Here is a 27,679-nt window from a genome sequence, read left to right as displayed (position 1 = left end):
ATACTTAACAAGCCGTCAACTTCGAAGCAAGAAACACTCCTGAACTCAACACGCGCATTTCTGATCCAATATGTCCAGCGAATTACCTACTGACATGGAGGCGATTATCTTCAAGAAACCTTACGAGGTAGCGTTGGAGCGTGTACCTACGCCAAAGTTGGAAAAGGAGGATGATGTTATCGTAAAAGTACACTTGGCAGGACTGTGTGGTGAGTATAGCGCTCCGCCATCTTATCTTCCTATCATATCACCTTACTTCCCCGACTACCGTCTTTGTCAACTTTCTCTTTCACGTTTCACTCCATTTGTTGAGTTGTAGATGCCGTGCCGTATATCGCCAGACGCCAGATCCCAGATTTGCAACTCTGAGTCGGCAGTACTGATTCCCCATCTTGGGCGTGTCTAGGTTCCGATCTGCACTTATATCGAGGACACGAAGATGCGGGCAAGGATTATATCATGGGACACGAGGTGGTAGGCACTATCGTGCAGAAAGGTGCTGCAGTGAAAGGGTTTGAAATAGGGGAAGTGGTCGCTGTTCCATTTACAGTTTCGTGTGGTGAGTTGGCAGTCTGGAATATCCACTTCGTGTGTGCAGGTCAGGTGGAGCTTGCTTGTCGTCACACGAGTGCTTCACCTTCGCGTATGTGATGAGTGTGCTGACGATATACCCATCGTCCTTGCTCTCATCGCTCGCCCCTCTTCCCCGTTCTGACAATCCTCGTACTCGTCCCTCTGCTCCTCCTGGCCCCTCATTCGGTCCCCGCCCCAGGCGCTTGCTACTACTGTCTAGCAGGTCACACAGCCCGATGCTCCTCTTCCCAACTATTCGGCACACCCTCTCTCCCCGGCTGTCAAGCGCAATACGTCCGAATCCCACTCGCGTCCTCATGTCTAGCTCGTAAACCGAAAGACCTACCAGACGAACTCATGTTGCTCATGGCGGACATCTTGCCCACTGGATATAGTGCGGCTTGGAACGCGTGGAAGTTGTTAGATATGGGAGGTGGAGAGAGGGGTGGGAAGGGTGAGCAGAAGGGAGTATGTGTGGTTATTGGATGTGGACCAGTGAGTGGTGTTCATTCTGTACCTGATCACACTGCTTGTACTCCTTCGCATTTCTATACTTCCTGCGGATCTAGTCCATCAAGACGAAGATGTCTGGCGAAGATTCTAACACACGTATCCAAAGGAGATCATATATTGATGAGTTCACCCCCCAGGTCGGCCTCTGCGCCATCTCCTCGGCCAAGACACTGTTCGGCACCGTCTACGCAACCGACCTCACCACCTCCCGACTCTCTCTCGCCGAGAAACATGGCGCCATCGCCCTTCCTTCCTCTGAACTTGGTCCTGCCGTCCTGAAAGCGACAGAGGGGAGAGGCGCAGATGCCGTTTTGGAAATTGTGGGACATCCTAGTGCTTTGTATAGCGCTTTGGAGTTGGTAAGACCCTACGGCGCAGTCAGTAGTGTTGGTGTGCATTCGAAAGATTTGACCATCAACGGGGGTCTGCTGTACGATAAGAAGTAAGTGAGGATGGAGCCGAAACGCAATCTCGATCTGGGGGAAAGAAGACGACCACGGCCAGAGCCGTGCACAGTAGAGGTTCTGGCCGAGCAGGTATGATGAGGGGGATGGGGAAGTAACGCACATACTCGGGGGTGAGGTGGTGAGAGAGTAAGGAGCGATTGTGACCCCACGTTGAGCTGACTCCTTGATGTTCACACAGCGTCAAGATGCAATTCGGACGATGTTCCGTTCGAACCTTTTACCAACCCGCTCTGGAAGTGCTGGCCGAGAACCAAGAGGTGTTCAAGAGCTTTATAGAGCATAAAGTGGGCTTCACACAGGCTGCAGAGGTGAGGCTAGGTCCTGACATCACATACAGGGTGGTCTACTGCTGATACAGTGCGTTTGTGGTTGTAGTATTACGAATTGTTTGAGAAGAACAAGGTTGCAAAGACCGTTTTTGTCCCAGGACAATAAGAGTGCCTTCCATTCTCGCATGGCGATGAAACGTCTTACAAAGCATGATATCATCGAGTCGACTTTATCGCGCTATTCCTCCCTAGTGTACTCCTTATCAGTTTGCATCATGCATGTATAAACAGATTCGACTCGAGCACAAGTAGATAAACTTATTATTAGATACTGTTATTCAGCAATCAACTGAAAGAAGCCGCGTTGTCGGCCGTAAGATAAAGATTTCACGTGGTCGGATTGGACATCGGAATTGTGATGCGATGTGACTCGAAGCTATCGTCAATCCGCTCATGCTCAAGTGATATAACCCAGTCTCTAATACCTCTTCTTCTCTTTCTCTCTTCTATTCACAATAAATCAAAATCATCAAGCACGATGGCTTCCCGTCTCTCCCCGCTTAGAACCTTGCCCCGCCTCGCGAGTCTTACTCGCAATGCACCGGCTACCAGCAGCGCGAGCTCGCTCGCACGACCTTTGTTGGCCAGTCAACAGATTAGAGGATACAAGAAAGCTCCTCAACCCATGAGGGATGTGATGACTGGTGAAATCATCCAGATCCCAGATATCGACGTGAGTCCTTCTGCGCGCTGGTATCTTTCCCATCCACGTCGCTCAGCGACGTTTCCATCGAGGAACCGAGTCTGCACACGAGCTCAACCAAGACATGGTCGTCTCGACATTCGTATATGACCCTAAATCGGAACATTCGAGCTGATCATCTTTGCTTCCTGTCCCCCACACAGGCATCATCATTGCAGATCCAAAATACTCAATCGCCCAAGACAAGATTACCAAACTCCAAGCTCATTTTCGGCAAGACTTTTACCGATCATATGCTCACTATCCCCTGGTCGAGCGCGAGCGGCTGGGGAACACCCATCATCAAGCCTTGTGAGTGTAGCAGTTCAGAACGCATAGGATTTCGTGAAGGAATGCATGTCTTAACGTTACTTCCTCTTTTAGATGGTCCATTGGAACTCGACCCTTCGTCTACTGTATTCCATTACGCTTTCACATTGTAAGTCCCCAATCGTCCTTGGACTCGGACGGAAAGCGTTGCACCCCTCTTGTTCGATTCAATGCAATGCGGCTCAAGGAAAACCAAACTTTATGAGGAGATGAAGGTGCTGATAACTGTACCATGGTTTAGGTTTGAAGGAATGAAAGCCTACCGACAGGAAGACGGTACCGTCAGATTGTTCAGACCCGATATGAACATGGCTAGGATGAACAGGGTGAGTAATACTCGCTGCCCTTGATTTTACGATGACCGCTTACTCATACTCTCCACTCGTAGAGTGCTGCCCGTATTGCTTTGCCCGTACGTGTTTCTTGTGCTTGTCTAGCCTCGATGCGCGGTTGATTGACATTTGTGGATCCTCACCAGACTTTCGACGGCGAGGCCCTCACAGAGCTCATCAAGAAACTTGTTGTACTCGACTCTGAATGGATCCCACAGGAGAAGGGTTACTCCTTGTATATCCGTGAGCTATGTTGTCCAGATTGTACACATCACTAGCTGACGAGCTATTCCAGGACCAACATTGATTGGTACACAAAACGCTCTCGGTGTAGGACCCTCCAGCGACGCATTGTTGTTCGTCATCTGTTCTCCTGTAAGTTTCCATTCCAGCTATGCACACTGAATTCTGACAATTGACGCGCGCATTTGTCCAGGTTGGTCCATACTACGCCTCCGGCTTCAAGCCTGTACAACTTCTCGCTACGACCAAATTTGTCCGAGCCGCTCCAGGTGGTACCGGTGGTTACAAGCTCGGTGCCAAGTGAGTACAGCTACCAGGATCAGATCAGGGTCATGGTGTTCTAGCTGACTTGCCTCTCAACGTAGCTACGCACCCGGTGTCGTGCCCCAAGCTGAGGCGGCCAAAGAGGGATACAGTCAGAACTTGTGGCTCTACGGCGAGGACCACGCTTTGACCGAGGTAAGTGGTTCGTAACTCCATCCGACTTTGGTGAACTGACCGATGATGGAACAGGTCGGAACCATGAACTTGTTCGCTGCCTTTAAGAAGCCCGATGGAAGTGAGTACTGCTCGAAGCCTTCTATCATACAAAAGCTTAAACTAACCTTTTCCGTTCACAATCAGGTGTCGAGCTTGTTACTCCTCCTTTGGGTGACATGATTCTCCCCGGTGTCGTTCGAGACTCGTAAGTCGTACTTCTGCAGATGCAGAGGGCTCAGTGGGTTTCGAGGTGAAACTGACAAACGTCGCTCCTTTCAGCGCTCTCCGACTCGCTCAAGATCACGCTGACGGCAAGGAGGTCTTGCCTGGTCTTCCTGAGAAGCTCGTGGTCACTGAGCGAAAGTTGATCATGGCTGATTTGGTGGAGGCTGAGAAGAACGGAACTCTCTTCGAAGTGTTCGGTACCGGTACCGCTGCCATCGTCTCTGCTGTTGACAAGTGAGTTTGAACAGATCTACGTGTAAGGAGGTACTGTGCTGAATATCGTTCTGTAGGATCGGCTACGAAGGAAGGGACATTGCTATCCCTACTGGACCTGAAGGTCTTGGACCCATCGCCAAGGGTATCTTGGACCGATTGGTTGCCATCCAGACTGGTGAGATCGACCACCCATGGTCGGTCATCGCAAGCGAGGGCAAGGCCTAAGCGCCTCCGTCCGTCTGAGATAAGTCGAAAAAGCAGTAATATGTAGTCAACGAGATTAGGCGGAGGAATAGAGGATTCTTGTTAAACTGGGATCTGGTAGCTATCGTTGTATTTACAGCATGCATATGGTTCTCGTGATGGCTTATGACGAACGGCGTATGATGTTGAACTTGTAAATGATAGCAGTAGGTAAACGCGATAATGTTTGACGAGGAAAGAAAACAGGACGAAGTCATGGACGAAATGATGTTAAATACCGTATCGAACAAAGGTGATAAGCGAAATCAAAGTACGATGTGAATCTAAACGTTCACTAAAGCACGAATATGGTACGGTGTTTGCGTTGAAGCAGAGTACGACATGTGGGTTGGATGACTCCCTAGTTACCCCTCGATAAACTCGTTCCCCTCTTTCACCATGACATCTCCAAAGTGTCTTTTGAGCTTTGTGATCCCCACTTCCTCCCCACACTCTTTCTCGATACCAGCCCAATCCACCTTGTCGTAGGCCTTATGAACCACTTCCCAGATCTTCTGCTTCATCTCCTTATTCACCGATCTATCCGGCGATCCGGCGGCAGCGGCGGCGGTCTTCTTCTTCTTTGGCGTGGACCCGCCATTGCCTGGACCTGAGAAATACCTCTTGAGATCTGGACCTAGGACTTCACGCCAATGTCTTGCGAGTTTAGGAGCGGGGTTCGACGAATCCGCAATAGGCTTGAAATTCACTGTCCTGGTGAAGGTCGTAACGAGAAACGCGGAGATGATATGACCTCGTTGAGAGGGAGTGATCTTTTGGGCTGGAGCAGGAGCGGACTTCTTCTTAGGTGTGGGGGACGGGGTGGACTCGGCGTCGGACGCTTGGGAAGAGAGCTTTCGTTTGATCTGCGAGTGAGATTGAACACTCCTTGATCAGTGTCGGGATGTAAACAGTCGTTCTTGTTACGAGTTAGATCTGCATTGGACTCACAGCCGACTTTGCCTTGGTAGGAATGGCTCGCAGCGGCGAGGGCACTTGACTTTCCTCGGGCAGACTTGCCTGAACAGTGGACGACTATCTGAACTGCATCCAATTGGAAATCGTAGCTTTTCCACTTACGGGCGCATCTTCTGCCATCTCTACATGGTTCGACGTCCATGGCTCCACCTGCTCTTGTTCCTCGGATGACAGAGTCTGCTGGCTTCCAAAAGGCTGCGAAGAAAGTGATCCGGGTCAGCTTTAGGCCAAGGGGATGATGTTAACCCACATTTGCATTAGATTCTTCTGCCATGTCGACGTCGACTTGTTCGCCTTCTTGGGCGATAGCCTCGTCTGCCTTCTAACAAGATTATTAGATCAACTGGACCACAGTTGGATATGCACAAACACTCACATTTGCGACCTCAACTTCCTCTTGTTCTTCTTCGCTTTCCTCGCCTGTTAGGGCGGCTTTCGCCCTGGTTTTGGCTGGCTTGGCGTTCATCATACCCCTCTTGGGAGTCACTTGGTTCGCCTTCGACTCTACTTGTGTAAGATCCTTCTTCTGTTCGCCACTGCTCTTGACGGGAGTGTCACGCTTCCTCTCGTCGTCACTAGCAGTCGTTGGAGAGACCTTTGGCGAACGAGCAGGGGGATGCTCTGTCGAGGGAACATCGCCTTCATCCTTCGGGTCATTGGTCTCCATTTCTGGATCCTTTGGTCCGAGGTCACTTGGCTAGCTCGTCTCATCAGCTTCAATGACTGCTGAGGCTAACTGTCATGCAGATTACTCACCCGGTCCACTTCCATCTCGTCATTGGATTTGGCTTCCTCATCTTCGACAGCTTTTTCCACCTCCTCGTCCTCATGTTCAGCCACAGCGTTCTTCTTCGCCTTGGTGTTTGCAGCCGTCTTGCTGACAGCTACCTTTTTCGTTGCGGCTGTCTTCTTCTGCGGTAGGTCTTTCGTGACCAGGGCAGCTTTCTTCACGACACCCTTCTTGGTTGCAGGTTTCTTCCCCTCATCTCCTGACTTCTCCTCGTCTTCCACCTCAGCTTCACCACCTTGTTCCTGTTCCTCTTCTTCAGTCTCTGCCTTCTTCTTGCCCACCGCCTTTTTGTTCGTTGCTGCTTTCTTCTCGACGGCCGACTTCGCTGGAACTTCCTCCTTTTTCTTGAGCGGCTGGAACTTCCCTTTACTCGTGGCAGAGGACGAGGGCTTGATTGCCCTGGCCGGAACGACAGCGGGAGATTTGGCAGGAGCGAGAAGGATCCTGTTCTTCGGTTTTGGTCTTTCGCCACTCGGTTTGGAAAGTGCACTGACGGGCTTGGCGAGAGGGATTTTGGACTTTGAAGGTGCAAGAAGGGGTTTGGGCTTGATAGGTGCAGCGTTCTTCTTCGGAGAAGCAGCCTCCTCTTCTTCGGAATCGTCTCGGTTGCCTCGACCTGCTGATTAGTCGTATTCAGCAAATGTGGTCAACCTGGATAGGTATGTGTAGATCGAACACGCACCACTTCTTCTTCTACATCCTCATCGGAAGATCCATTGTCCGCCTCCTCATCCGAGGCAGCGGGAGATGCTGGCTTCTTCTCCTTCATTAAACCCTTCTTTGCGACTGGCGCCTTGCCAGTCGATGTTGTGGCGGACTGAACACCCTTCAGCATGTATTCTGGACGACTAGTTGAAAAGTCAGATCAACCTACCTTTGACTTGAGCTCCACTTTGGCTTTTTCGTCGCTCTGGCAACCAATGAGCTCAACCAATGACTGCGGGGAAATCACATAAAGGTACAGCTCACCTTGTTCTTGGAAGTAGGAGCATTCTTGTCTTTCTTGCTCACGTCATCTTCCCCATCTTCCTTCTCAGTCTCTTCAGCCTCTTCCTCTTCCTCTTCGTCTTCCACTGTTTCTTCCACTCCTTTCGATTTGCCTTTCTTTGTTGCTGCCGAGGCAGACTTGAGTTCTAACTTCTTACCAGCAGGTTTGAGTTCAATTTTCTTAGCTACTACGGGTTTGGTCTTGATCTTCTTCTCATCGTCTTTCTTGCTCTTCGTAGTGAGGGCTGCTGCCGTCTGGCCTCTGGACGCTGACTTCGATTGCGTTTGTTTGGATGATGAAGTTGATGCTCTCCAGCTTCGGCTTGTTGGCTTTCTCTAAAGGAAAGCAAGCTCACGTCAGCTCGGCTATCCTCTTTATGATATGGTGTGCCGACACAGATTCGATATGGGCAGAAAGACGAATCACATACCACATGCTCTTCACTCTCCTCTTCCTCCTCATCTTCTTCCTCGTCCTCGTCATCTCTCCCATCCTTTCCTCTACGGTTTCCACCGGCCAGCTCGAAACTCTCATCATCATCATCATCTTCCTCTTCGTCGAAGGCTTGATCATCTCCGTCCGAATGATCGATCGTATCGCTATCGACGAAAGAGCCGAAATGTTGAGCTGGTTTACGTGTTCGCGAGGAACGAGAAGATAGGGTGGAGATTGGCGAGGAAGACATGTTCGGTATGATGGTCCGTTCCTTGGAAGGGTGGAGGAGTGCAGTGTGGATCTGGGATCACCGAGACGTTGTTTTCAGTCAGTAGGAGGTCAGAGGGTGATGGTGGTCAGTATAGGTAGACGCAGATTAGCTAGATTAACAATCAGCGTAGAAGGTGAGGCGAAGACGATGGAAGAAAGACAAGAGAAAGAGGAAGAGAAGGAGAATGGTGAGTGCTCCAAGCAAGCTTGGATCGAAATCAGTTGAGTCAGCTGTTTCCCCCCTGCGCACGGACCATGTCATCAATGAGAGCGACACGAGGCTAGGTCCTTTGAGCCTCGTATCAGTAGGGTAGGGCGTACATAGTACTGTTAGTTGATCTGGACGATACTAGCAAGTACCCGTCTGTATGACTGCGATCTTGTACAACACCAAAGTTGCAGATCATCCATACTATGCCATTGAGATCGGAACACACCCAATCATGCCACTTTTCTACCCTGTATCCACATTCCCCTTCTATTCCTCTCATCACCATTGCTCCACCATCTCTCAATAGCTTCTTTCCATCCTGCCTCGTCGAGTTCTTTCCCTTTTTCCAGGTCGAAGAGATCCAGAGGTCCGGTACCACCTGGTGTAGTTTCTCCCGCAAGCTCGACTACAAGAATTGATGCATCAGAAACTTTCCCATATGTCTTGAAACACTCTGTGACACTTACTCAGTTGCACGTCAAACTCCATACCAACTTCTAGAGCTCCACCCATCCCCATACCTTTCTTTCCACCCCGAGTCGCGACGTAAAGCGCTTCTGTCCAATCCACTCTCAGATTTTTCCCACCCTTCTCATGACTTGTACCGAATGAACAACCTAAGGACTCGCATCGTGCTCCTTCTCGAAGTCGAGCAATGACCACAGCTTGTCTCATTTGGACTTGTATGGAGGGTGAGTAGCCGCCTGCGATATCTGTACCGAGACCGACGGAAAGATCCTCATCAAGTGCTCTGCGAGGAGAAGTTAGCTTCTGTGGCAGCCGATGTAGACATTTGGCAAACTCACTCTCGCAGAGGGAATTGCTTCTCGGACATGTATGCGTTAGACCTAAAATGGATGTGGTCAGATACGTCCAAGGCGCTATTGGGCGGTGATCAGGGTACTCACAGTGGACAATGCGCCATTGTGACCTGTCTATCCTTGACGAGAGGTATCATCTCCTCATCGAGGTATGTGACGTGAGCTTGCAATGTCTTTGGACCAAGCAATCCAAGCTGTATCGTCAAGATTATCAGCACTCGACCCTTATGAGTCATGTCACAGCTACCGCAAAGCGAGTAATGTGATTACTCCGAGTCGGTGCCCGAACCCACCTTGTCGAAGACCAGCTGATCCTTCTCCCCTCTACTTTTGTACACCATATCAATCTGATCTCTCCCTTCACACATATGGCTCTGCACCCTGACACCTCTCTCCTTCCCCAGTTTCTCAAGACCGACGAGAAGCTCATCCGAGCAAACAGGGATGAATCTTGGTGTGATGATGGGTTCGACGAATCGGAGATGTGGGGGGAAAGTCGATGTGTACGATTCGAGAGAGTCAATGAAGGAGGTGATAGATTTGAGCGAGTATTCGGCGGAAGGCTCGCCGTATGTTGCGCGCTGCGAGAAGTGAGGGGGTTGGTATCAGCGGATATTACAGCGTGACCAAGCTACCTCGTGAAATGAACAGGAGGAAACTCACCGGTGACTGGTCCATCGAAAGTTTACCGATGAAACCTCTCAAACCCGCTTCTTGCATCTTCTTCGCGAGGATCAGGCTGTGAAGGAGGCAAAAGAAGTCAGCTATCTGCACCAAGACCCCTTTTCTGCTGTAAGTTCTCCTCTAGCACCATCGCAGTGCATCAGGCCTCCACTTCACGCTATCACTTGCCGTGATCTTTACTCAGCACCAAATGTCGCTCGTCTCCAGCATCTCTCTCCCACATACCCACGATGTCATAGCAGTATCACGTCCCATACACTCACTTTGCCTCGACGCCAATACTTCCAAAGAACGTAACCATCCCCGTCCCCCCCTCTATCAACCTCTCTACCAATTTGCCATAAACCCTCTCTGCCAATTTCGGATCACTATCTATTCTCTCTTCTGCTCTATAGGCATATCTCTCTAGCCATTCCATCAGGGGTAGATCGAGTCCTGTCCCGGCATAGAGGTATTGCGGAGCGTGGAGATGGAGATCGGAGAATGTAGGGAGGAGGAATGAGAATGGGCCGAGGTTGATGGGCGGGTTAGTAGAGGAGGAGGAGAGGAGGGATTGAGATTCGGGAGAGGAGAGAGGGGAGATGTGGGTAATATAGCCTTCGGAAGATACGCCTGATAGGAGCGATAAGTCAGCTAAGATGTCTTGTGGATAAACGAGGGCAGCAACCACTGGAGAGATAAGAGCAGCTCCAGGAAACATCACGATCTTGAGGTGAGAACGTAGAAGTACTGCAGTTTATCCACGAACTCGCACTCACCTAGCAAATGATCACGTCTAATACGCAATATACCAGCCTTTGGCGTATCCACAAACGTCCCAACGAACAACTGAGCCATGGCGCGTCTTTTCGACAACTATAATGATCTCTCGACTCTGTGATGATGTAGAAGGAACAAAGGACGACCAAGTTGATCGTAGTAGTGCAATTGAGTATCGAAAGAATTCCAAGAAGAACCAAGAGGAAAAGACACCACAGACTGATCAATCTCCTTTCTTATATGTATCTTGATGATTTACACATGCTCAAAGATAAGAGATGTGTATCTTCCCGACATCACCGGAGTCATTTTCGATGTTGCGATGAATTAAGCTTGTTTCCAACGGAATTGACCGGTGCCCCGAACACCTCGGACAACGTTGACGCAACTTGCTATCACGAGCAAGATACTCCTGCGATGTTGTCGGGTTTACAGTGTAACAGCCAACTCATTATCATATTGGTCGAGCGAGGTTTACCTGCCAATTCATCAGTATGGGACGAGAGAGCTCTCTGGCACCCTCTTGCAACGCATAACCCTCTTGTCTACATGTTGACAACTCTCTCATCTCGTTCAAAACCTATATTCAGAAAATGGGTATGTATCACTTGGTCTCAAATGTACCTATACTATATAAACAAATGCAATGGTTTCGTGACGATTCGGAACATGACGTTTCTCATCTCTCCTCTTCATATCTCCACATCCATCTCCATCTCCCAGCTCCAGACTACTTCGACCCCATTTACGCCAGATAGTTGCTACGAAGGAGGCGTATTCGTCAGAATGGCGAACGGAAACGACGGATCGCAACCACACTCACTAGGTATTGTTAGACTCTGCTGACCTCTCCAAGTACTCCTTGTCAATCAGGTAATCAATCGCCTTCTTGATCTCTGGAATCTTCGGCGTGAACTTGCTCGAGATCTGAGCTGTGACCTCTTGCATCAAGGCCTGATGTTGCATCGTCTGCAAGGGAGAATAGGTGGATTAGCAGATGTACAACTTGCCCTACAACGATGTGATGTTGAAACCCACCTTACGACCCTTCATCAATCGGACGATAGTCGCTTGGTAGATGAACTTCCTATCTTCGTCAACGGCAGCAAGTACTTCCTTCTGCTCGGCCTTCTGCTCAGATCTGACTGCTTGGTTAAGTTGTACTCGAATCTACACAGAAAGAGGAAAACGTCAGCCTTCGCATGAAGTAATCTCCCTTTTCGTATATATTGACTGACCTTTTTGGACTTGAAGTCTACGTGAGGTTCAGGTATCAGCATAGGAGTTCAGATGGCGAGATCGGTCACTCACTCAAGTTCAAATCATAGGTATCTTCACCAGACTGTAACAGCACCTTTGCCTTCACTAGCAGAGCCAGCTGAGGCTTTAATATGCTGTCCGATATCTTCGTTCCGCTTAGGATATCTCGGAATGTCAAGGAATCATTCTCGTTGAATTGAGTGAGGATAGCCATTTGGTAAGAGGAGGTCATGAAGATGTATTTCTGAGGTAGGTATGTTGTTCGAAGTTCGTTCTTGGAGACGTGCCACAACCAAGTGAGTTTTCGGCCTCTACGACAGTCAAACATATCAGCATTCCATCATCATGATTGTACTCGAAGAACGCACTGATGGACCTCGTTGTGGAATGATGTGAAGCGGTCGTATGTGGATTGGATCTCTCTGGGAATGCTGAAATCGGTCTGTTGTGGCGCCAAAGGCCAGAAGTTGGTACCGAGGACGAGGGGTTGGAAGTCGACTGAACACTTCTGTCAGCACTACGTCGAGGCTATCATCTTCTCAGAACTTACTGTCGTTGCTGATGCCTTGCTGTCTCTCCTTCTCCTTGAATCTCTCCGCCAAGTCGCGACTAAGGTTGACATCTAGCAAAGCACGTTAGACAAGGCACCTCGGTTAAATACGCTGAACACATACCGGTAAACATCCTCGACAGCTTGTTGGTATAGTCGAAACCGGAAAGCTCCTTGAGCTTGGTAATCATGCTACTCTCACTATCGTCGGAAGCAGACAATGATCCGACGAGACGTTGGGCAAGCTTCTTCTGGTAGAACTTCTGGAAGACGTCCTTGTCGTCAATGAATTTGAATATAATCATCTGCACCAAATGTCAGCTGGGCCACATTCCAATAGAACAGGTGCTCGGACAGCTCACCGCTTGATTGAGAGCTGCCTCAAGGGACTCTGCGTCCAGATCCTTGTTGCTCTTTCTCAATAGCTGATCACAGTAGCTCGCCAGTAACTCGGGTGACCTCGTTGACGTGGTACAAGCGGCATTGGTGTTGCAGAAGTCACGACAAGCCTAATATACTGTTAGCGTGATTCCATTGACACATGTTGCGATAGGCAACTTACTTGATCGAGAGACTTGTTGAAACCCATTTCCGCTCTGAAAGGTCCTTCGACAACTTCGGTGTATTTGGTGTGAACCTCCAACAGCGCCTCGATATACGCTTTGGGGTCCTAGCAGAGAGAAAGTAGAGTATGTCAGCATAGCTAGGTCATGACAGCAACAATACAATCTCACCAGAGTCTCGGCTTTACCAGTCTCTGAGACAGCCCCAGGAGCAGGCATGACTTTCTGAACGGCAGCTTGACCAACTCGCTTGACATGCTCTCCAAACTTCTCTCGTAAAGGATCAAGACCACCAAAGATGCGGGAAAGAAGTCCGTACATCCTCCCGAGATCTGCACAACGGTCAGCACGGTGTTACAATGCTATTCTCGCATCACTCACCATCAACACGGTCGGCGTCCAAGAGTGACTGGAACTCTTCCCACAGCAGGGTGTTGTGTTCGGAAATGAGCACAGCCTCGCACTTCGCCTTCAGCTATTGTACACGGAGTATCAGCTGGGAACTCGTCAAAAGGTTGGAGAAAGCAGCTTACGTCGGCACGCGTGTCGTCATGCAAGTAGAGGTTGACCCTATCAGCCTCCTCTTGTAATCTGTCCTCGGCCTTCTTCATATAATCAGAAACAGAGTTTGAGCTGACGAAAGCCGACGATTCCGCTCTGTAGTATTGCTCTGTTGTCGCGAGGAATGGAGCTTGGAAGAACTCCTTGTACACATCGAGATTTTGTCGTTGAACGTCGGCTTCATCGAGACCAAGGGAGACTGCGCACACGGACAATTGTCAGCTGACACATAGAGATCACTGGCTTGCAGCTGATAGGTATGCCAATTTACGTACCGTAACTGTCGATGACCTTCTTCAACAGCCCAGAATCGATGTCCTCCCCGTTCCTTTGCTGCTCGATCTGACGCAACACAGCTTGAGTTAGCCGGCTCATCCCTCCTCCTGTCACTGTAAAATATCGGAAGAAGTTTTGCTTCCAAGCTACAAGCGCGAGCTGGGGACAGGTGAGTTACATTAGCCTTCTTTCCAGAAGGAAAATTAGACTGAGAGACTTACGGTGTACACGCTGTAAACCTCCTTTCTGCCTTCGTCCTTCTCTCTCCTGACCCAGTGCTTGTTCAAGTAATTGAACAGCTTGTTGACATATGTCGCTCCGGTAGTATATCTATCCCATTGTCTGGCATAGAATTTCAGCAGCTCCAAGTCTGAAAGCTTGCTTGACTCCTATACTCGTATTGTCAGCGATATAATTTCACGACCAGTCGACACTTGGCATTCGTTGATGTATGATAGTCTAAAGTAGCCTGACTAACCTCTCTTAAATCCTTGCAGTGGTCCGATAACCAAGTATGCAGACTTCTATACAGGTCCGCACCTTGAAGACTAGCACCTCCTCTTGTGGGAGAGAAAGCGTTCATGCTCGGCTTCCCAGGCTGGGTGCAGAAGTCGTAGATCGCTGTGTAGAGGAGGATATAGTAGGAGTAGGACATGCCGAGGTGTAGACTAGAAGGAGCCGCATAGTACAGTCAGTACCAGTCCGAGCAATAAGGAGAGATGCCGTGAGGAAGTTTCCACGGTCGAGCTATCGGAATAGAAGGAGGAAGGAGGAAACAACATACCGGGTCATGATGTGTTCCACACCGACTTTGAGGAAAGCCCATGCTTCTTTGAGGTCAGCATCCCTGCGCGAGGTGACAGAACAGCATCAGTATAGTATCTAGCGAAGGTTACACCCCATGCTTGCTTGGGGGCAGTTTATGTCTAGGTCATACGAGCTGGCAGACAGAGAATGATCGATACAGTGATTGGTCTCTTACTTACTTTGGCGGCTTCGCTTCCTTTGTAGGTTCTACCCAGTTTGAGCTGCTCGAAGCAGCTGCAGGGGAAGAAGACATGGTCTGGATTGTTGGTTCCCCTCTCGTGACGAGTTTGATTTCGGGTGACTTGATAGCGGGAAGGAAGAAAGCAAGGTTCTTGAATCAACCAACAATGCATCATCATCATCAATCATCAATCATCAACCATCAAATGCGAGTGCAAGTGTGAGTACGAGCACGGGCTGAGGTCATCTCCGGGTCGCCACCTACAACAAGGATATATTTGATCCCGTCAACACGTCAGGATTTTTTCCTCCACCGACCCGACTTTCCGTCCCAAGTAGCGGTTTCAACATTTCGTCCGTCTTGTTACATCCTCATCAACAAAAGGTCGTCGGTATCGCTTTCGACGAAGCTGAAATCATCACCTCGCTCACTTCAACTCGGCTAGCCTATCGATTCTCGTCGTCACACGACCAAAATGAACCCCCGAACGCTCTTCGCTTCGGGTCCATCTCGACTTCGACCGTTAATCACTCCCTCCCTGCTTACACCGACCCGTCGATACTTGCTCACCTTCCCTCATCCTGATCTCGACCCATCCAAGGGGTCTACCAAACTTGTCATCAAGACATTCAACAACATCCCTTCCATCCTCCATGCTTACGCTATTATCCGAGCTGTCGAGTCCAAGCTCGGCGCATCTATATTAGACATGTATTTGCCTAAAGATCCAGACTCGTTCAATCCCGGACCTACGATATTCTTGACCACTCTCCGACCTGTGAAATTGGACAAACCATTACTTTTGGAAATTCCACCACCGACAATATCGTCCGAATCGAATTTCCTTGGTGGTCCGTCATTACGTGATCTCGAAACGATCCTCAATCCTGAAAATGGTTCTTCACTTTCAGTAACGACGGAATTGACGCGAAATCCAAGTGGGAAGAAGGACGAACAACCATTACAATTTAGAGTGGAAGTTCAGAAAAATGTACAATCGAGAAGAGAACGCGAGATGAACGGGACGATATCGAAAAATGCAAAGAAGAATAGAAGAGTCAAATTTAGGAATGAAGGCAAAGAAGCGGCTGAGATTGTCAAGGAGTTGAGAAACTTTGGTGGAGGGTTTTATGGTGGATTCGAAGGATTGGCAGACAAGTTTGAGAAGTTGTTGAGCAAATCTTCGTCAGATCGCGGAGATGCTGGTGCTCGAGCCGAATCAAGAGCGTCGGGAGTAGCTGCCGAGGAGTCGGAAGAAGCGGCAGTGGACGTGAAGGAGGTAAAGGAAGACTTCGAACCGCTATCGACGGAGAACAACGGCTCCAAACAACAATGATAATGATGAATGAAGGCCTCACACGTTGATGAAGAAGGAGGGTAGGATGTACGACAGATAGGCGGAAAGCACGCTCCTCTATCACACATCGCATTTTGGTCTTTATGATTGGCAGTGGAGACACAAAGGCATACATTCTGCATGCATCGCACATTTGCATTCACATATAACCCAAATCAGGCCAGACAGGATCAGCTACGACGTGGTGGTACTTTGATCACTGATGGGCATGGGAACACCCGATTTACAATGAAGAGATAGCTGAACTGGAACTAATTTACAAAGCATTGAAATCCTCAACTTCCTTGCCTTCGGCAACCTCCTTCACTGTCCAGTCCCACAAATCTTCCTGAAGCTTGACTTCGTAGCTCTGCTCACTAGATGCGATCTCCTTCCCTCCCACCACCTGGAAGTACTTTCCATTCTTGTCTTCTGCCTCAAATTCTTCGTCGACTGCTAGCCTTGCAAAGGTCGCTGCGCTGAAAGCGGTTGTGAAAGTGTCTCTGATCAACCATTGACCGATGAAGGTGGACAAGACAAAGTTGAATGCCCATCCGGTGAAACCTGATTGCCATCGATACAATCTCGTTGGCATCACTCCCGGATCTAGAGTGAGGACTTTCCAAGCCTTGTTGTTCTCTTTGACGTGTCGAGTGAGGGCATAGGCGAAGAGGACGTTGGTGAGTTTCGACAGTGCATATCGACGGAATCCTTCGTCTTGAGTTTCGTATTCCGGTTTCCCACTAGGAGGGTGAGCTACCGCTTCAGCTGTCGTGTAATTCGGCGGAACCACACGTTTCTGTGCTGGATCGTGTGTGGAACTTGATACGATGACGATCCTTGCTGTTGTAGTGAGATACTTTTTGAGCAAGAAGAAGAGGAGAGCTTGATTGACATGATTGACAGCGAACATCGTTTCGATACCATCCGATGTGAAATGGACTTTATCGACGAATTGGATTCCTGCGTTCAGGAGCAGTGCTCGGATAGGAGGGAAGCTTCGACTCTCATACAGCTTGACAAATTCTCGAGTGGATGCATGGGTCTCCAAGTCCAGTGGTAGATAGACGACATTGGGCGGATCGTTCGAAGTGAGCGAGTTGATCGTGTCGGCTGCAGAGCCGTTGCTGCGGGAGGCGATGATTATCTGCGTGGTAGGTTGGGATTTGGCGAGCGATAGGGCGGTCTCGTAGCCTAGCCCAGTGGTTCCGCCGGTAATCAGAATGGATGATGTGAATGACATGGTGCGCCTAGGGCCAATGACTGGACGAAAAAGAAGAGGTTGGTTCACCGTTAGTCAAATTGACCTTGCCTGGTGGTAGGTTTTGAGAGACTGAAGGTTGAAATGAGTTGAGATCGATTTCGATGTGTCTCTGTGAAGCATTCGTGTTCAAGCCCCTTGCCTCTGCAGCGATTGCCAACACTGACTCAAAGATCTTGCCGTACGGATATACAGTATGAAGCACGTAGATCTTTGCCCGTCGGCGTTCTCTGGGTGACTGCCATCCCGCCTTATCTACATCAGCTTCCGCGATAGGATATATGCCGATCATTAAATGGGGTAAATCCTTAAACAACCTATGATCGTTGCCGTGAAGACTCATTGTGACGGGGATAACTCCGATTTCCCGAAGTTGGCTTTTCCGCTGTCTATGCCCAACATCCGTTTTTTGGTCCGTCGTCATATTATTCTCTCTCTCTCACACACGACGTCCCCTCTTTCGCCCACCCACCGTGCTCTGCCGTTTCCCTGATCCACTAACACAAACGCTTTTCTTTCCTGTTTTCTTTCAGACTCTAATCTGCATCTCATTTCTATAGATTTCTTGTTTGCTTCTGTCTCTTCTTCGTGTAGCTTAATCAACTTTAGCAATCACATCACCACTCAAAAATGTCTCCTTACAGGCCCAACCCTTTCTTCTCCACCACCAACACCTTCTTCGTCCCCTCGGTCGGTGACAAGGTTGACAACGCCGTCGCCCAGGCCAAGGCCTACGGTCACGATGCCCAATCTCAGGCTTCCACTTTGGCCCACAAGGCCGAGTTGAAGTTCCAGGATGCCAAGGAGGCCGTCTCTCACTCCGTCACTGACGCTACCCAGACCACCCCCACCGGTGTTGACCTCTACGCCCGGTGAGTTGTTTTTCTCGCTAACAAACGCGACTTCTTTCACATTCAACACGAGTCGACAGCAAGCTGACAAATCACTCTGGTACAGATTCGCCCTTGCCGGTGCTCTCGGTTGTGCCATCACCCACGGTGCCCTCACCCCCGTCGATGTCGTCAAGACCCGAATCCAGCTCGAGCCCGAGGTTTACAACAGGGTGAGTTGTTTGCCCCAAGCGTGCACAGCAAGCCTCTGGCGACATCGCTGTGTCTCTTATATATATCACTACAACGTGCTGATCTTCTCTCTCGCTATCAGGGTATGGTCGGTGGTTTCCGACAGATCATCGCCAACGAGGGTGCTGGTGCTCTCTTGACCGGTTTCGGTCCCACTGCTGTTGGTTACGCCATCCAGGGTGCCTTCAAGTTCGGAGGGTGAGTGTTCTGTCCCTGAGGTGTTTGTGCTGTGGGCATGGGGCGTGTGTTCACTAATGTCGCTTTCCTTAGTTACGAGTTCTGGAAGAAGAAGGCCATCGACGTCCTCGGTATCGACAAGGCCCGAGAGAACCGACAGGCTGTCTACCTCGGAGCTTCCGGTATTGCCGAGTTCTTCGCCGACATTGCCCTTTGTCCTCTTGAGGCTACCCGAATCAGGCTTGTCTCTCAACCCACCTTCGCCAACGGTCTCGTTGGTGGTTTCGCCAGGATCTTGAAGGAGGAGGGTCCCGGTGCCTTCTACGCCGGGTGAGTGCGAAGCAAACAGATCATGGTCAAGACACTTGCTGACAGGCTGCTTATCGAATTAGTTTCGGTCCCATCTTGTTCAAGCAAGTCCCTTACACCATGGCCAAGTTCGCCGTGTAAGTCTAACCACAACGACTGCCCCAAAGTAGGTACACCCACTGATCCCGTCCCATATGAATAGCTTCGAGATTGCCTCTGAGAACATCCTCGCTGGTCTCGGCAAGACCAAGGCCTCGCTCACCGGTGGTCAGGCTACCTCTCTTAACCTCGGTGCCGGTCTCATCGCTGGTATGGCCGCTGCCGTCATCTCCCAACCGGCCGACACCTTGCTCTCCAAGATCAACAAGACCAAGGGCGCACCCGGTCAATCTACCTCCTCCCGACTCGTCCAGATGGCCGGTCAACTCGGTGTCAAGGGTCTCTTCACCGGAATGTCGACCAGGTTGGTCATGATCGGTACTCTTACCGCTGGTCAATGTGAGTACAGTCTCCACCCTCTGTCCTTTGCTGATGTGTTTCTCTGCATGTAGTTTTAATCTATGGGGACATCAAGAAAGCGCTCAATGCTACTGGTGGCGTGGAAATCGCCAAGTGATTTTCTTGTGGATAGAGACGTTTTGCGGTGTAAAATGTGCGGATGCAAGCCGATTTTATATAGCTTGGAGACGACTTTTTGTGACCATTTCCTCTTGCAACGGAGGTTTTACCAGCCTGGTGCCTGAAAGAGACGTAATTCGCGCATTCAGGGTTCATTTTGGGTAAATTTGAGCAGTAAATTCTCCGAAAGTGCCACTTTCAATTTGTGCCATTCACTCGTCTTCCAACATGAACTCATCAACGCTTGCGATAAGTTGCTACATACCACTTACCATATCGGTTTTGAATCCACTAATCCACATTCTCAACCATGTCAAAAGCTCCTTCACCCCAACCCGAAGCAGGACCCAGTTCATCTCTACTCTCTTCCCTTCCTTCCCGACCCTCCTCTTCACCATCATCGTCCTCTTCCCTTCCACCACCTGAGCCCCAACCGCATGCTCAAGCTCAACCTTCCGAACCTCTACCGACGGTATCTGGCCAATTACGTCGAATGAGACGAGATCTCCTTCATCCCGAAAAATCTTACGTTGGACCCGATATCTCCACGCTCGATCCGCCTAGGAGTAGATCACAGGCTGAAAAGTATTTTGCGAGAGTCGCGAATGAGAATGCGTTACCTAGTAGGACTAGTAAGCTATTAGGTGTAGGGGGATGGGTTCTAGGTGGATGTGAGTGTTACTCTGCTTCTACATTCAGTTTCTCTTACCTCGTCGGGTGGAATGATGGTGTATCGTCCCTCTTGATGATGAACGACGGTCGTCTTCAGTGTATTCTCTTCGTTGGCGGAAAGGGTCTTTGGCGAACAAAGTATGACTTATCGCTGACCTCCTCGTTCTTCACTAGTCGCTTGCGTGTATATGACCCTCTGGGCAGACTTTGGAGAAAGAGAACATGTGTTTTCACCCGTAAGTACTGCTTCATTCCTCCACGCTATGAGTCACTTCATCTCGTCCCACCCCAAGTTGTTCCTCTTCGCCCACATCACCGTCCCAACTCCCGCTTCCGCACAGCCTGCACCATTACTCGGTCTGCGAGGTTTTCCGTACTTCTGCACCTGCTGTAGAAGCTGATCACCCATGACGTCTTATAGGTTCGAAGACAATATGCTATTCTCAAGAACTCGTTCTTCACACTATCACCCAGAGAGAGGGAGATGATGGGGCTCGAAGAGAGAAAAGCGGAACTGTTGGCTGATGCAGCCGAAGAACAGAGACCGGCATAACGACCTTGAGGGTGAACAGAGAGGGAACTCGGAGAGGTTCAGGTCAACGTTTCACGGCTGGAGAAGGAGAAGGAGGGGGGCGACGCGAAATATACCCTGCATATATTGTATTATCCTTGCATCCAGTTCTATGTTATCTGGTATTCGACCCCGTCTCTTGTACTTGGTCTAAGCCTGAGCAAGTTTGAGCCCTCGCATACCTGATCACTGAGTTGATCGCATCTTCATTCCTCTGTTCAAACAACTCTCCGATTCACATATCCCCTTTCAAGCGTTCATGGTAATCTTTCTGGAAACATTGACGCTTCCATTCCTTCGGAAGCGTTAACAATTAGCCCCCTCTCAGAATCGGAGACAACGATGGATATCAGTTGAGGTCGATTGAATGATGTTTCCCCTTGTGAACAATCAACAAAGACGTAAAGAGCCAATCTTTACGTGCCCACGAGACATATTGCTAGACGATTAAGACCGAACTCCAAAGTCAGGAATGAAATGCTCCTCTTGCCCATGAGACAATGACGCCTGTGTTAGTGCTACTATCATACTTAAAAATTCTTGCGCTCTTGCCGTCACCAACGCAAGTGATCGAGTGGATTGAATTCGTTCAATTTAGGTAAGGATGGACCGCTGGGCTGATAGTCAGTAATACAATGAGATAGTATTATGACATGTGAGACCCATGTCAGCCTCGTATGTGTGACGAGTTGTGGCGCTCGATGAGCTGAAAGACGAGCGCTCATATCGGCCCTCTCCACGAGAGAAGATCGACCACGAAGAGCGAGTTCATCACACCACCTCCTTCGCAAGTGTAGAGGACGACAGGTGTAAACGCAGTAGTCAAACATGACTGCGCTCATCGAGCACGCATTGGCTTTTCCAAGGAAGAAAATGAATGTCGTACGCGAATAGAATAGCTTAGTTAGATAGAACGCAAAAGCTATTCCGGGAACCGAGAAATACTGTAAACATGAATCGATTCCCGCACACGTTACCAGAGGTGTGATTCCCACGCGCAGTCAATAAAAGTCTAAAGTCAAAGAGGATCTTGACCAATCCTTGGCTCCTTGATATAATACTACGCCTCAATACAACGTGTCTGTCTGACTGTGGATGTCATCTTGGCTTATAATTAGGCTATTCATCCTTTTGACCACGCCCACCACGTTTCATCTTATAATTATGATTATGATTATGATACTGACCAAGCATATTGGCGTTGAATACATGGATCAATGGATGAGATGAAATGCACAGTACCAAGTGAAAGCCAAGGTGTGATCGAGGACAGGAAGAAGGGGACAATGTGCCTCTACGCGTCTTTCTCTTTCCTTCCTGTCCCTTTCGCCCTTTCTCCCTTTTCCCCTGGACCCATTCCCAATTCAGGGATTGTTACAATGTTTGTGTTTACCACGTTTTCTCCTTTTGCACTGTACGAGTACCAAAAGAATAGATACGACGCGTCTTCAACTTAAAGTTATCATCATCATCATCATCACTCACTCAGTCTATCAATTCTTCAAATCCCTCCTTCTCGCTTGCTTGCTTTGCTTTACTTTCCTCTCTTTTTTCTTCAATCCCTTAAGTCTCCCTTTACTTTTACCCTTTACCTCCTCGTTGCCTCCCTGTAAACGACGTTGTTTGTTTGTTGTCTTCGTCTTTGGTGAAAGACCATCAATCATCATCATTATCCCTCTTTCCGTTCGTCTTGTTGTCCACCTGACACTTCACATCAGTAGTCACTCGTCACCTGTCCTCGACACCAATCAATACGAGGAAAGACCCGGCTGTTTCCATCTTTTCCCCATCTCTACAAACACACATCAAGCGGATGATAGATCTCATCACGGCAGATCAGTGATCGCCTCGCTCTCGCTCTCGACGCGATTCGAAATACAAACAACACACACATCGCATCGCCTTCGCCATCTCACAGCCTTCTCCATCAACGACAGCTCAGGCAGCTTACTTTTTCTCGAGTCGACGTGAAACGGTTGAACCCACCGTTTCAACTCTCTTCCATGCCTTCTCAGCCACTACCGGTATTTCATCCAGATCACCCACACAATAGACAACCTTACCCCTTATACGAGACTTCGTCTAACATCCCACTTAAATCTCAAAGCATTTTGAACCAAAGCTACAGAAGCAAAATGCCGTCCGGCTCTGTGGCCGGGACCGGACTGCTTGGTCTTGGTGGCAAATATGGAGAGGAAGTGAGCGATTCAGAGAGTAGCTTGTCACCCAGTCCAAGTGCTAGAGGGAGATGTTTCTGCGGAAGAACAACAGAGGACGGTGGGATATATTGCAGTGTTGGTAAGTAGCAACGTTTTGAATTCCCGACCATCTACTTTGATGCTGACTTCTTGTTTACAGCCTGCGCTCGATCCGACGCATTCTCATCATTATGCTATAAACCCACTGTCCCATTGGCAGAACCCTTATTGACACATTCAACACAACATCCCCCTTCCCTTGCTTCCTCGATCTCTACCTCCCTGTCCCGCAATCCATCCTCTGCATCAACCTCGTCAACTACGTACGATGATCAAGGGAGCGATTGGAACGCGTCACATTATCGACGACTGGCTCGAGCCGATATCAGACGCGAAGAACGAAAAGAAGAACGAAGGAGACGGCGAGCTGAAGGCAGTCTCGCGAGTTCGATCAGTACGAGCAGAAGTACCATGATGTCTACCTCATCCTCAGCTTCTCGGGCAGTGCCCGACCTCGTTGGCGGTGCCAGCGGTAGTCATTCTCGAAACCCATCAATCGCCAGCTCGATCACGTCTCTCTCCTCATCAACCTGGGGAGCTGGAAGCCTTTCTCGAAATGTTTCAAACGCAAGCAGCACATCGAGGAGAGGCTATGGAACCAACGTTAATGTCGACGCCGTGATCATGGAAGACGACGATGAGAAGGAATGGCTTCAATCTGAGATGACCAAACCATATACACCGGCTATGCCGATCTCGTCGAAGAAGCCTCAGATGAAACGACGCGACAGTCGATCTGCACCGGGAGGCACTGGAGTATCCGCAAAGAAAGGCAAGAAGACAACGCCTGATCCGTTGCCGTTTGGGATGGGTAAAGACATGCGAGATGTGCTAGAGGAGATTATCCAGATGGAGAAATCGTTCTTGGTGTCGGACAACGAGAATGAGGATGTCGACGACTCGATGGCACCTCCCGCTGCGCCAGGACTATTCACAAGTCAGTTCGATCGACCACCAAGGACACCGAGTCCCGTTACTGCTGGAAAGAAACGGGTCCAGAACATTCAACAAGCGCCTGGTGCGCCGATGAGAGGGCATCGATCAAGCGCCTCTCAGTCTGCCATTCCTCCTTCACCAAGCTACAATGCGCCTTCGGCTCCTCAACGACCCCCTTCGCTCATGGGTCTTCACCAATCTTCGCTATCGGAATCACATACTGCGCTCTATCTTGCGACTGCTTCTCCGGTCGCTTCGTCGGGCCGAAGAAGTGCATCACCGAAACTCGAATTGAGGAGAAGCATCTCCTTTACACCCGATGCGGCGGGTCCATCCATTAGCCTCGGAGGTTTACCGTTCCCACGTCACAACTTTGACAGCATTTCGCCTGCTGTCACACCATCGAGCAGACGACACAACCGTACTCCTCAAGCTGTCCATCCGGCTATGGACAATTGGCGATTCCCATCACCATTAAACGGTACGAGTTCGACCATGGCAACGCCAACCCGACCATCGCAATCTCAGATGCAGACTCCCGATGCCATTCCTTCGGAAGGTATGGACCGAATCGAGCCGGCACTACTCTGGCCTGCACCACCACCCAATCTCCAACCATCGCTATTCCCTTCTTCGCCTGCAGCGGACACACCAGAATTCCCCTCGTTACACTCACGAATGCCACGGTCGAATAGCGGTAACGTCATACTACCCGCTACGCCTCAACGTATCTCTGCTCCAGGAAGCGGGATGAGACTCGGTGTGTTGCTTGGTAGTGGAGATGATGGGATGGATGTGGACATGGAGGATGATGATGGGTCGACGGAACAGGGACACGACGCCCACGCAGTTGGAGGCAGAGGAACGGGTTACTTGCCGGTTTTCCTGGAGGCAGAAGGCTTCAGGGCGATTGATGCGGCAAGGCGTAGGTGGTGAGGGGTATCCGAAATCAGAAAGAAAAGAAGGACAAACAAGAAGAATACGATCACGAAATCACGACAAGACAAAGACGAATTATGACCAGAGCGCATACACACACCAAAAAACGACTCTTGATACGGAATCTGGCTATTCCCAATACCGTCTGGAACGAGATCCTGCTGAGCAGGTGACCGTCCATGTTGGGGGTCCGTCTCGAAGAGTATCACAGGACGAAGAGTCTGGATCAATATAGAAATTGCATATACAGTATCATCATACGATTGTCAAATACATCTTTCCTTTTCTTATCTACATTGCATATACAGTAATAGGTTGTATCGTGGTTACATTGAGCTAAGATGCATCTTTGAGCCAAAGCAGTATTACTGACGTAATTGAGCTCCGTGCTACATTCGATGCAAGATGGGCAAAAGTGGACACTGTTATACCGTAGTCTGTTGGTGGTATTCCTTTAGATTACACTCTTCGCGATGATGAGTCTTCCTGATACGACCGGCTATTTTCCATTTCAGATCAGATGGAAGTAGGCCACTCCCCACTCTTCCGTCGCTTTTCCAATAGGCCCTTTGCGCGCTTCACATCCCTCGCTTCGACGAGGATGTTAGCAGTATGGAACGTTGATGAATATAGCATTCGGATAGGACTAGAGCCTGTGCTCGTGAGGAGGTCGGAGAAACGAGTTAGGAGACCGGGATTGTCTAAATCATGGTGGAACGGTGGTCAGCTTGACTCTACTTATGCTGTCTGCGGATGAGGATAGTCTGGGAAGTAACTCGATTTCAAGAGCAGGGAATATGATAGTATCTGCTTGGTGATAGCGATATACATCGCTACAGCTGACCTCGTACTTACCAAGATGATATGCTCCTCGATCTCCTTCCACCTCATCATGTTCGCGATCGGACACCCCCCTCAGGTCCAACTGTAAACACATCTTCGACCCACGTTGGCGTTCTTCTTCGTTGAAACCTGGTTCGACATCTTGTGACTCGTCTGGACAAGGAGGTGAGAGCGACTGCATTCCCTCTTGTTCAAGACCACCGCTCGTCTCGCAAGGTGGGGTGTTCAGAACTACAGCACCGTCATCACTGCTTGACCATGTTCTTGTCCCTGTCCTTTGCACGTCATACGTTCCTTTATCCGACAAATGATCGTCCCATCCTTCACCCAGTTCTCCTCCCGACTGAAGATCTACCTCGTGTCGTCCTCCTTCAGGGAAGATAGCTCTCAAGATTCGAATTTCAGTGACTAGCGAAGCACCATCTTCGTTCCGCGTATACGATATGAAAGGTCGTCTATCACCCTCCTCTACTGCAACGCCATTCGACGGCGAGGTGTCTGCTGCACCGTCCTCTGTAGGTCGTATTGATAGCGTCTCATATACACGTTCGGGCCATACGAGAAACTTTCGGATCTTCTCCTCTGCTTGTTGTTCGGCATTTCGGCAGAAGCCCACAAAAGCGAGGGGGCTGGAGATGACCGTTATTTCAGGTTGGGGCGTGGCGGGCGCAGGTGTGGTACGTGTGGGTGTCCTCATCGTCGGAGAAAGTGGAGAGAGGAGCTGAGACTGTCGTCTGGGCGTTGTGGGCAAAGGCTCGGCATCGACGTGCCCTGCACAAATGGGGGGAGAGAGTAACGATCAGCCACGACACACCAAAACGGAGTGTGGTGCACAATGAGTAGGGTGCAGAGCATTCTTTGGGGATTGTGCGGGTAGGCTGCATTACAAGTCGACTCACAGCCCTGCTCTGCGAATATCCCTTCTGCCTTGTCGAAGTCGTCTGCTTTGACTAATAAGAAGTCTGTAAAGTAGCTAGATTGATATAAGATGGAGATCCCAGCTCGTGCGAGCGGTGCTGAGACTTGTCGTAGATGAGGGGAGTCTGACGAAGTGAACCGAAAGATCAGCTTCTGCCGTGCTGGACCGTTGCGGTTAAGACGATAGACTCGGGTGGGTCGAAAGAGACTTTGGACGTGGAGTGCGACAGGCTCACCATAGTTACCCACGTCACCATCATCGCCCGAACTGATCTCGAATACTCTCCAACTCGAATTGATGAGAACTTCCTCGTCGGCGAAATTCGACCATTCATGCAAGATCATCTCGATAGAGCCGAAGATTGCCATCTGCCAGCGTGTCAACCGCCGTCCCAAACGGGGTTGCAGACGGAGAGAACAGGACGTAGAAAGGGTTGAGACCCACCTCGATTCTATTAGAAGTGATGTTGAAAAATTCCGGTGATTCTTCCGAAGCACGATCCAGTGTCCAGTAGATCTTGGTGGTGTAGATGTGGATGAGAAATATGGGTATATGAACGATCGCGACGGGGTCGGTGAGGGGGCTATCATGGGATTGGCATCAACGTCATCCATATTCACCTTGAGGTGGTATTCTGTCTATCCATGTGAGATGATTGACTCACGTTATGTTGATGTCGGACATCTTGACTACCGTTGTATCACTGCACTTTCACTCGCAACGAGGATCGCAATCATGGAAGAAAAACAAGTATGCCGGTCATCAAGCATTGAACTGAAGCATATCGTCCATCTCATTAGTTTCATTGGACCACCTGCTGCGATCCCCCTTTCACCCCTTTGACAACATCAAAACCCTTCCCTAGATTTGATGGAGATCAAACAAATGAACGTTGATCAGATTGTTCGTCATGCCATGTTCGCTCAACGGTGGGTCTTTCGGCTCCCATACCGACCACCCGTCGCCGCTTTTGCTTCCTTCTGACCGTAGG

At 49.6% G+C, this 27,679-nt stretch overlaps 11 protein-coding genes across 11 annotated transcripts; 6 read left to right on the top strand and 5 right to left on the bottom strand.

Moving 5' to 3' along the window:
• Nucleotides 1–70: 70 nt before the first annotated feature.
• Nucleotides 71–1,988, top strand: CI109_103224 (uncharacterized protein; the record flags this gene model as incomplete). Its single annotated transcript, XM_065967260.1, has 6 exons — nt 71–209; nt 407–559; nt 773–1,068; nt 1,224–1,528; nt 1,732–1,861; nt 1,929–1,988. The coding sequence occupies 6 exons, from the start codon at nt 71–73 to the stop codon at nt 1,986–1,988; spliced, it is 1,083 nt and encodes a 360-aa protein (XP_065823332.1).
• Nucleotides 1,989–2,360: 372 nt separating this feature from the next.
• On the top strand, nt 2,361–4,615 carry CI109_103223 (branched-chain amino acid aminotransferase; the record flags this gene model as incomplete). The annotated part of the gene is made up of 13 exons (XM_032001608.1): nt 2,361–2,555; nt 2,729–2,876; nt 2,949–3,003; nt 3,136–3,220; nt 3,283–3,306; nt 3,373–3,469; nt 3,522–3,601; nt 3,663–3,769; nt 3,835–3,928; nt 3,983–4,028; nt 4,094–4,154; nt 4,229–4,408; nt 4,465–4,615. The coding sequence occupies 13 exons, from the start codon at nt 2,361–2,363 to the stop codon at nt 4,613–4,615; spliced, it is 1,323 nt and encodes a 440-aa protein (XP_031864498.1).
• Nucleotides 4,616–4,998: 383 nt separating this feature from the next.
• CI109_103222 (uncharacterized protein) lies at nt 4,999–8,351 on the bottom strand (the record flags this gene model as incomplete). The annotated part of the gene is made up of 11 exons (XM_032001607.2): nt 4,999–5,499; nt 5,585–5,653; nt 5,714–5,806; nt 5,862–5,933; nt 5,988–6,308; nt 6,368–7,020; nt 7,080–7,218; nt 7,276–7,311; nt 7,371–7,724; nt 7,820–8,125; nt 8,349–8,351. The coding sequence occupies 11 exons, from the start codon at nt 8,349–8,351 to the stop codon at nt 4,999–5,001; spliced, it is 2,547 nt and encodes an 848-aa protein (XP_031864497.2).
• A 184-nt stretch (nt 8,352–8,535) lies between these two features.
• CI109_103221 (uncharacterized protein) lies at nt 8,536–10,647 on the bottom strand (the record flags this gene model as incomplete). Its single annotated transcript, XM_032001606.1, has 8 exons — nt 8,536–8,711; nt 8,773–9,056; nt 9,112–9,153; nt 9,214–9,320; nt 9,420–9,707; nt 9,790–9,865; nt 10,074–10,422; nt 10,569–10,647. The coding sequence occupies 8 exons, from the start codon at nt 10,645–10,647 to the stop codon at nt 8,536–8,538; spliced, it is 1,401 nt and encodes a 466-aa protein (XP_031864496.1).
• Nucleotides 10,648–11,391: 744 nt separating this feature from the next.
• Nucleotides 11,392–14,839, bottom strand: CI109_103220 (uncharacterized protein; the record flags this gene model as incomplete). Its single annotated transcript, XM_032001605.2, has 17 exons — nt 11,392–11,538; nt 11,608–11,739; nt 11,808–11,824; nt 11,881–12,140; nt 12,198–12,327; nt 12,380–12,451; nt 12,504–12,684; nt 12,742–12,888; nt 12,942–13,049; nt 13,114–13,274; nt 13,324–13,417; nt 13,476–13,702; nt 13,779–13,938; nt 14,001–14,168; nt 14,258–14,447; nt 14,564–14,626; nt 14,766–14,839. The coding sequence occupies 17 exons, from the start codon at nt 14,837–14,839 to the stop codon at nt 11,392–11,394; spliced, it is 2,331 nt and encodes a 776-aa protein (XP_031864495.2).
• A 403-nt stretch (nt 14,840–15,242) lies between these two features.
• CI109_103219 (uncharacterized protein) lies at nt 15,243–16,103 on the top strand (the record flags this gene model as incomplete). Its single annotated transcript, XM_032001604.1, has 1 exon — nt 15,243–16,103. One exon carries the CDS (start codon nt 15,243–15,245, stop codon nt 16,101–16,103), a length of 861 nt encoding a protein of 286 aa, XP_031864494.1.
• Nucleotides 16,104–16,380: 277 nt separating this feature from the next.
• On the bottom strand, nt 16,381–17,346 carry CI109_103218 (uncharacterized protein; the record flags this gene model as incomplete). The annotated part of the gene is made up of 1 exon (XM_032001603.1): nt 16,381–17,346. The coding sequence occupies one exon, from the start codon at nt 17,344–17,346 to the stop codon at nt 16,381–16,383; it is 966 nt and encodes a 321-aa protein (XP_031864493.1).
• A 648-nt stretch (nt 17,347–17,994) lies between these two features.
• Nucleotides 17,995–19,548, top strand: CI109_103217 (uncharacterized protein; the record flags this gene model as incomplete). Its single annotated transcript, XM_032001602.1, has 7 exons — nt 17,995–18,236; nt 18,322–18,427; nt 18,529–18,644; nt 18,717–18,953; nt 19,016–19,069; nt 19,135–19,430; nt 19,484–19,548. 7 exons carry the CDS (start codon nt 17,995–17,997, stop codon nt 19,546–19,548), a joined length of 1,116 nt encoding a protein of 371 aa, XP_031864492.1.
• A 312-nt stretch (nt 19,549–19,860) lies between these two features.
• CI109_103216 (uncharacterized protein) lies at nt 19,861–20,775 on the top strand (the record flags this gene model as incomplete). The annotated part of the gene is made up of 3 exons (XM_032001601.1): nt 19,861–20,221; nt 20,397–20,458; nt 20,644–20,775. The coding sequence occupies 3 exons, from the start codon at nt 19,861–19,863 to the stop codon at nt 20,773–20,775; spliced, it is 555 nt and encodes a 184-aa protein (XP_031864491.1).
• A 2,153-nt stretch (nt 20,776–22,928) lies between these two features.
• Nucleotides 22,929–24,923, top strand: CI109_103215 (uncharacterized protein; the record flags this gene model as incomplete). The annotated part of the gene is made up of 2 exons (XM_032001600.1): nt 22,929–23,091; nt 23,152–24,923. 2 exons carry the CDS (start codon nt 22,929–22,931, stop codon nt 24,921–24,923), a joined length of 1,935 nt encoding a protein of 644 aa, XP_031864490.1.
• Nucleotides 24,924–25,442: 519 nt separating this feature from the next.
• CI109_103214 (uncharacterized protein) lies at nt 25,443–27,372 on the bottom strand (the record flags this gene model as incomplete). The annotated part of the gene is made up of 6 exons (XM_032001599.1): nt 25,443–25,627; nt 25,782–26,540; nt 26,669–26,812; nt 26,924–27,056; nt 27,133–27,271; nt 27,353–27,372. The coding sequence occupies 6 exons, from the start codon at nt 27,370–27,372 to the stop codon at nt 25,443–25,445; spliced, it is 1,380 nt and encodes a 459-aa protein (XP_031864489.1).
• Nucleotides 27,373–27,679: the final 307 nt, after the last annotated feature.

The sequence above is a fragment of the Kwoniella shandongensis genome, chromosome 5, assembly GCF_008629635.2.
Source record: "Kwoniella shandongensis chromosome 5, complete sequence".
NCBI classification, from domain to species: Eukaryota; Fungi; Basidiomycota; class Tremellomycetes; order Tremellales; family Cryptococcaceae; genus Kwoniella; species Kwoniella shandongensis.
Note: the sequence above shows the minus strand (reverse complement) of the source record. Positions and strands in the feature narration are given on the sequence as shown.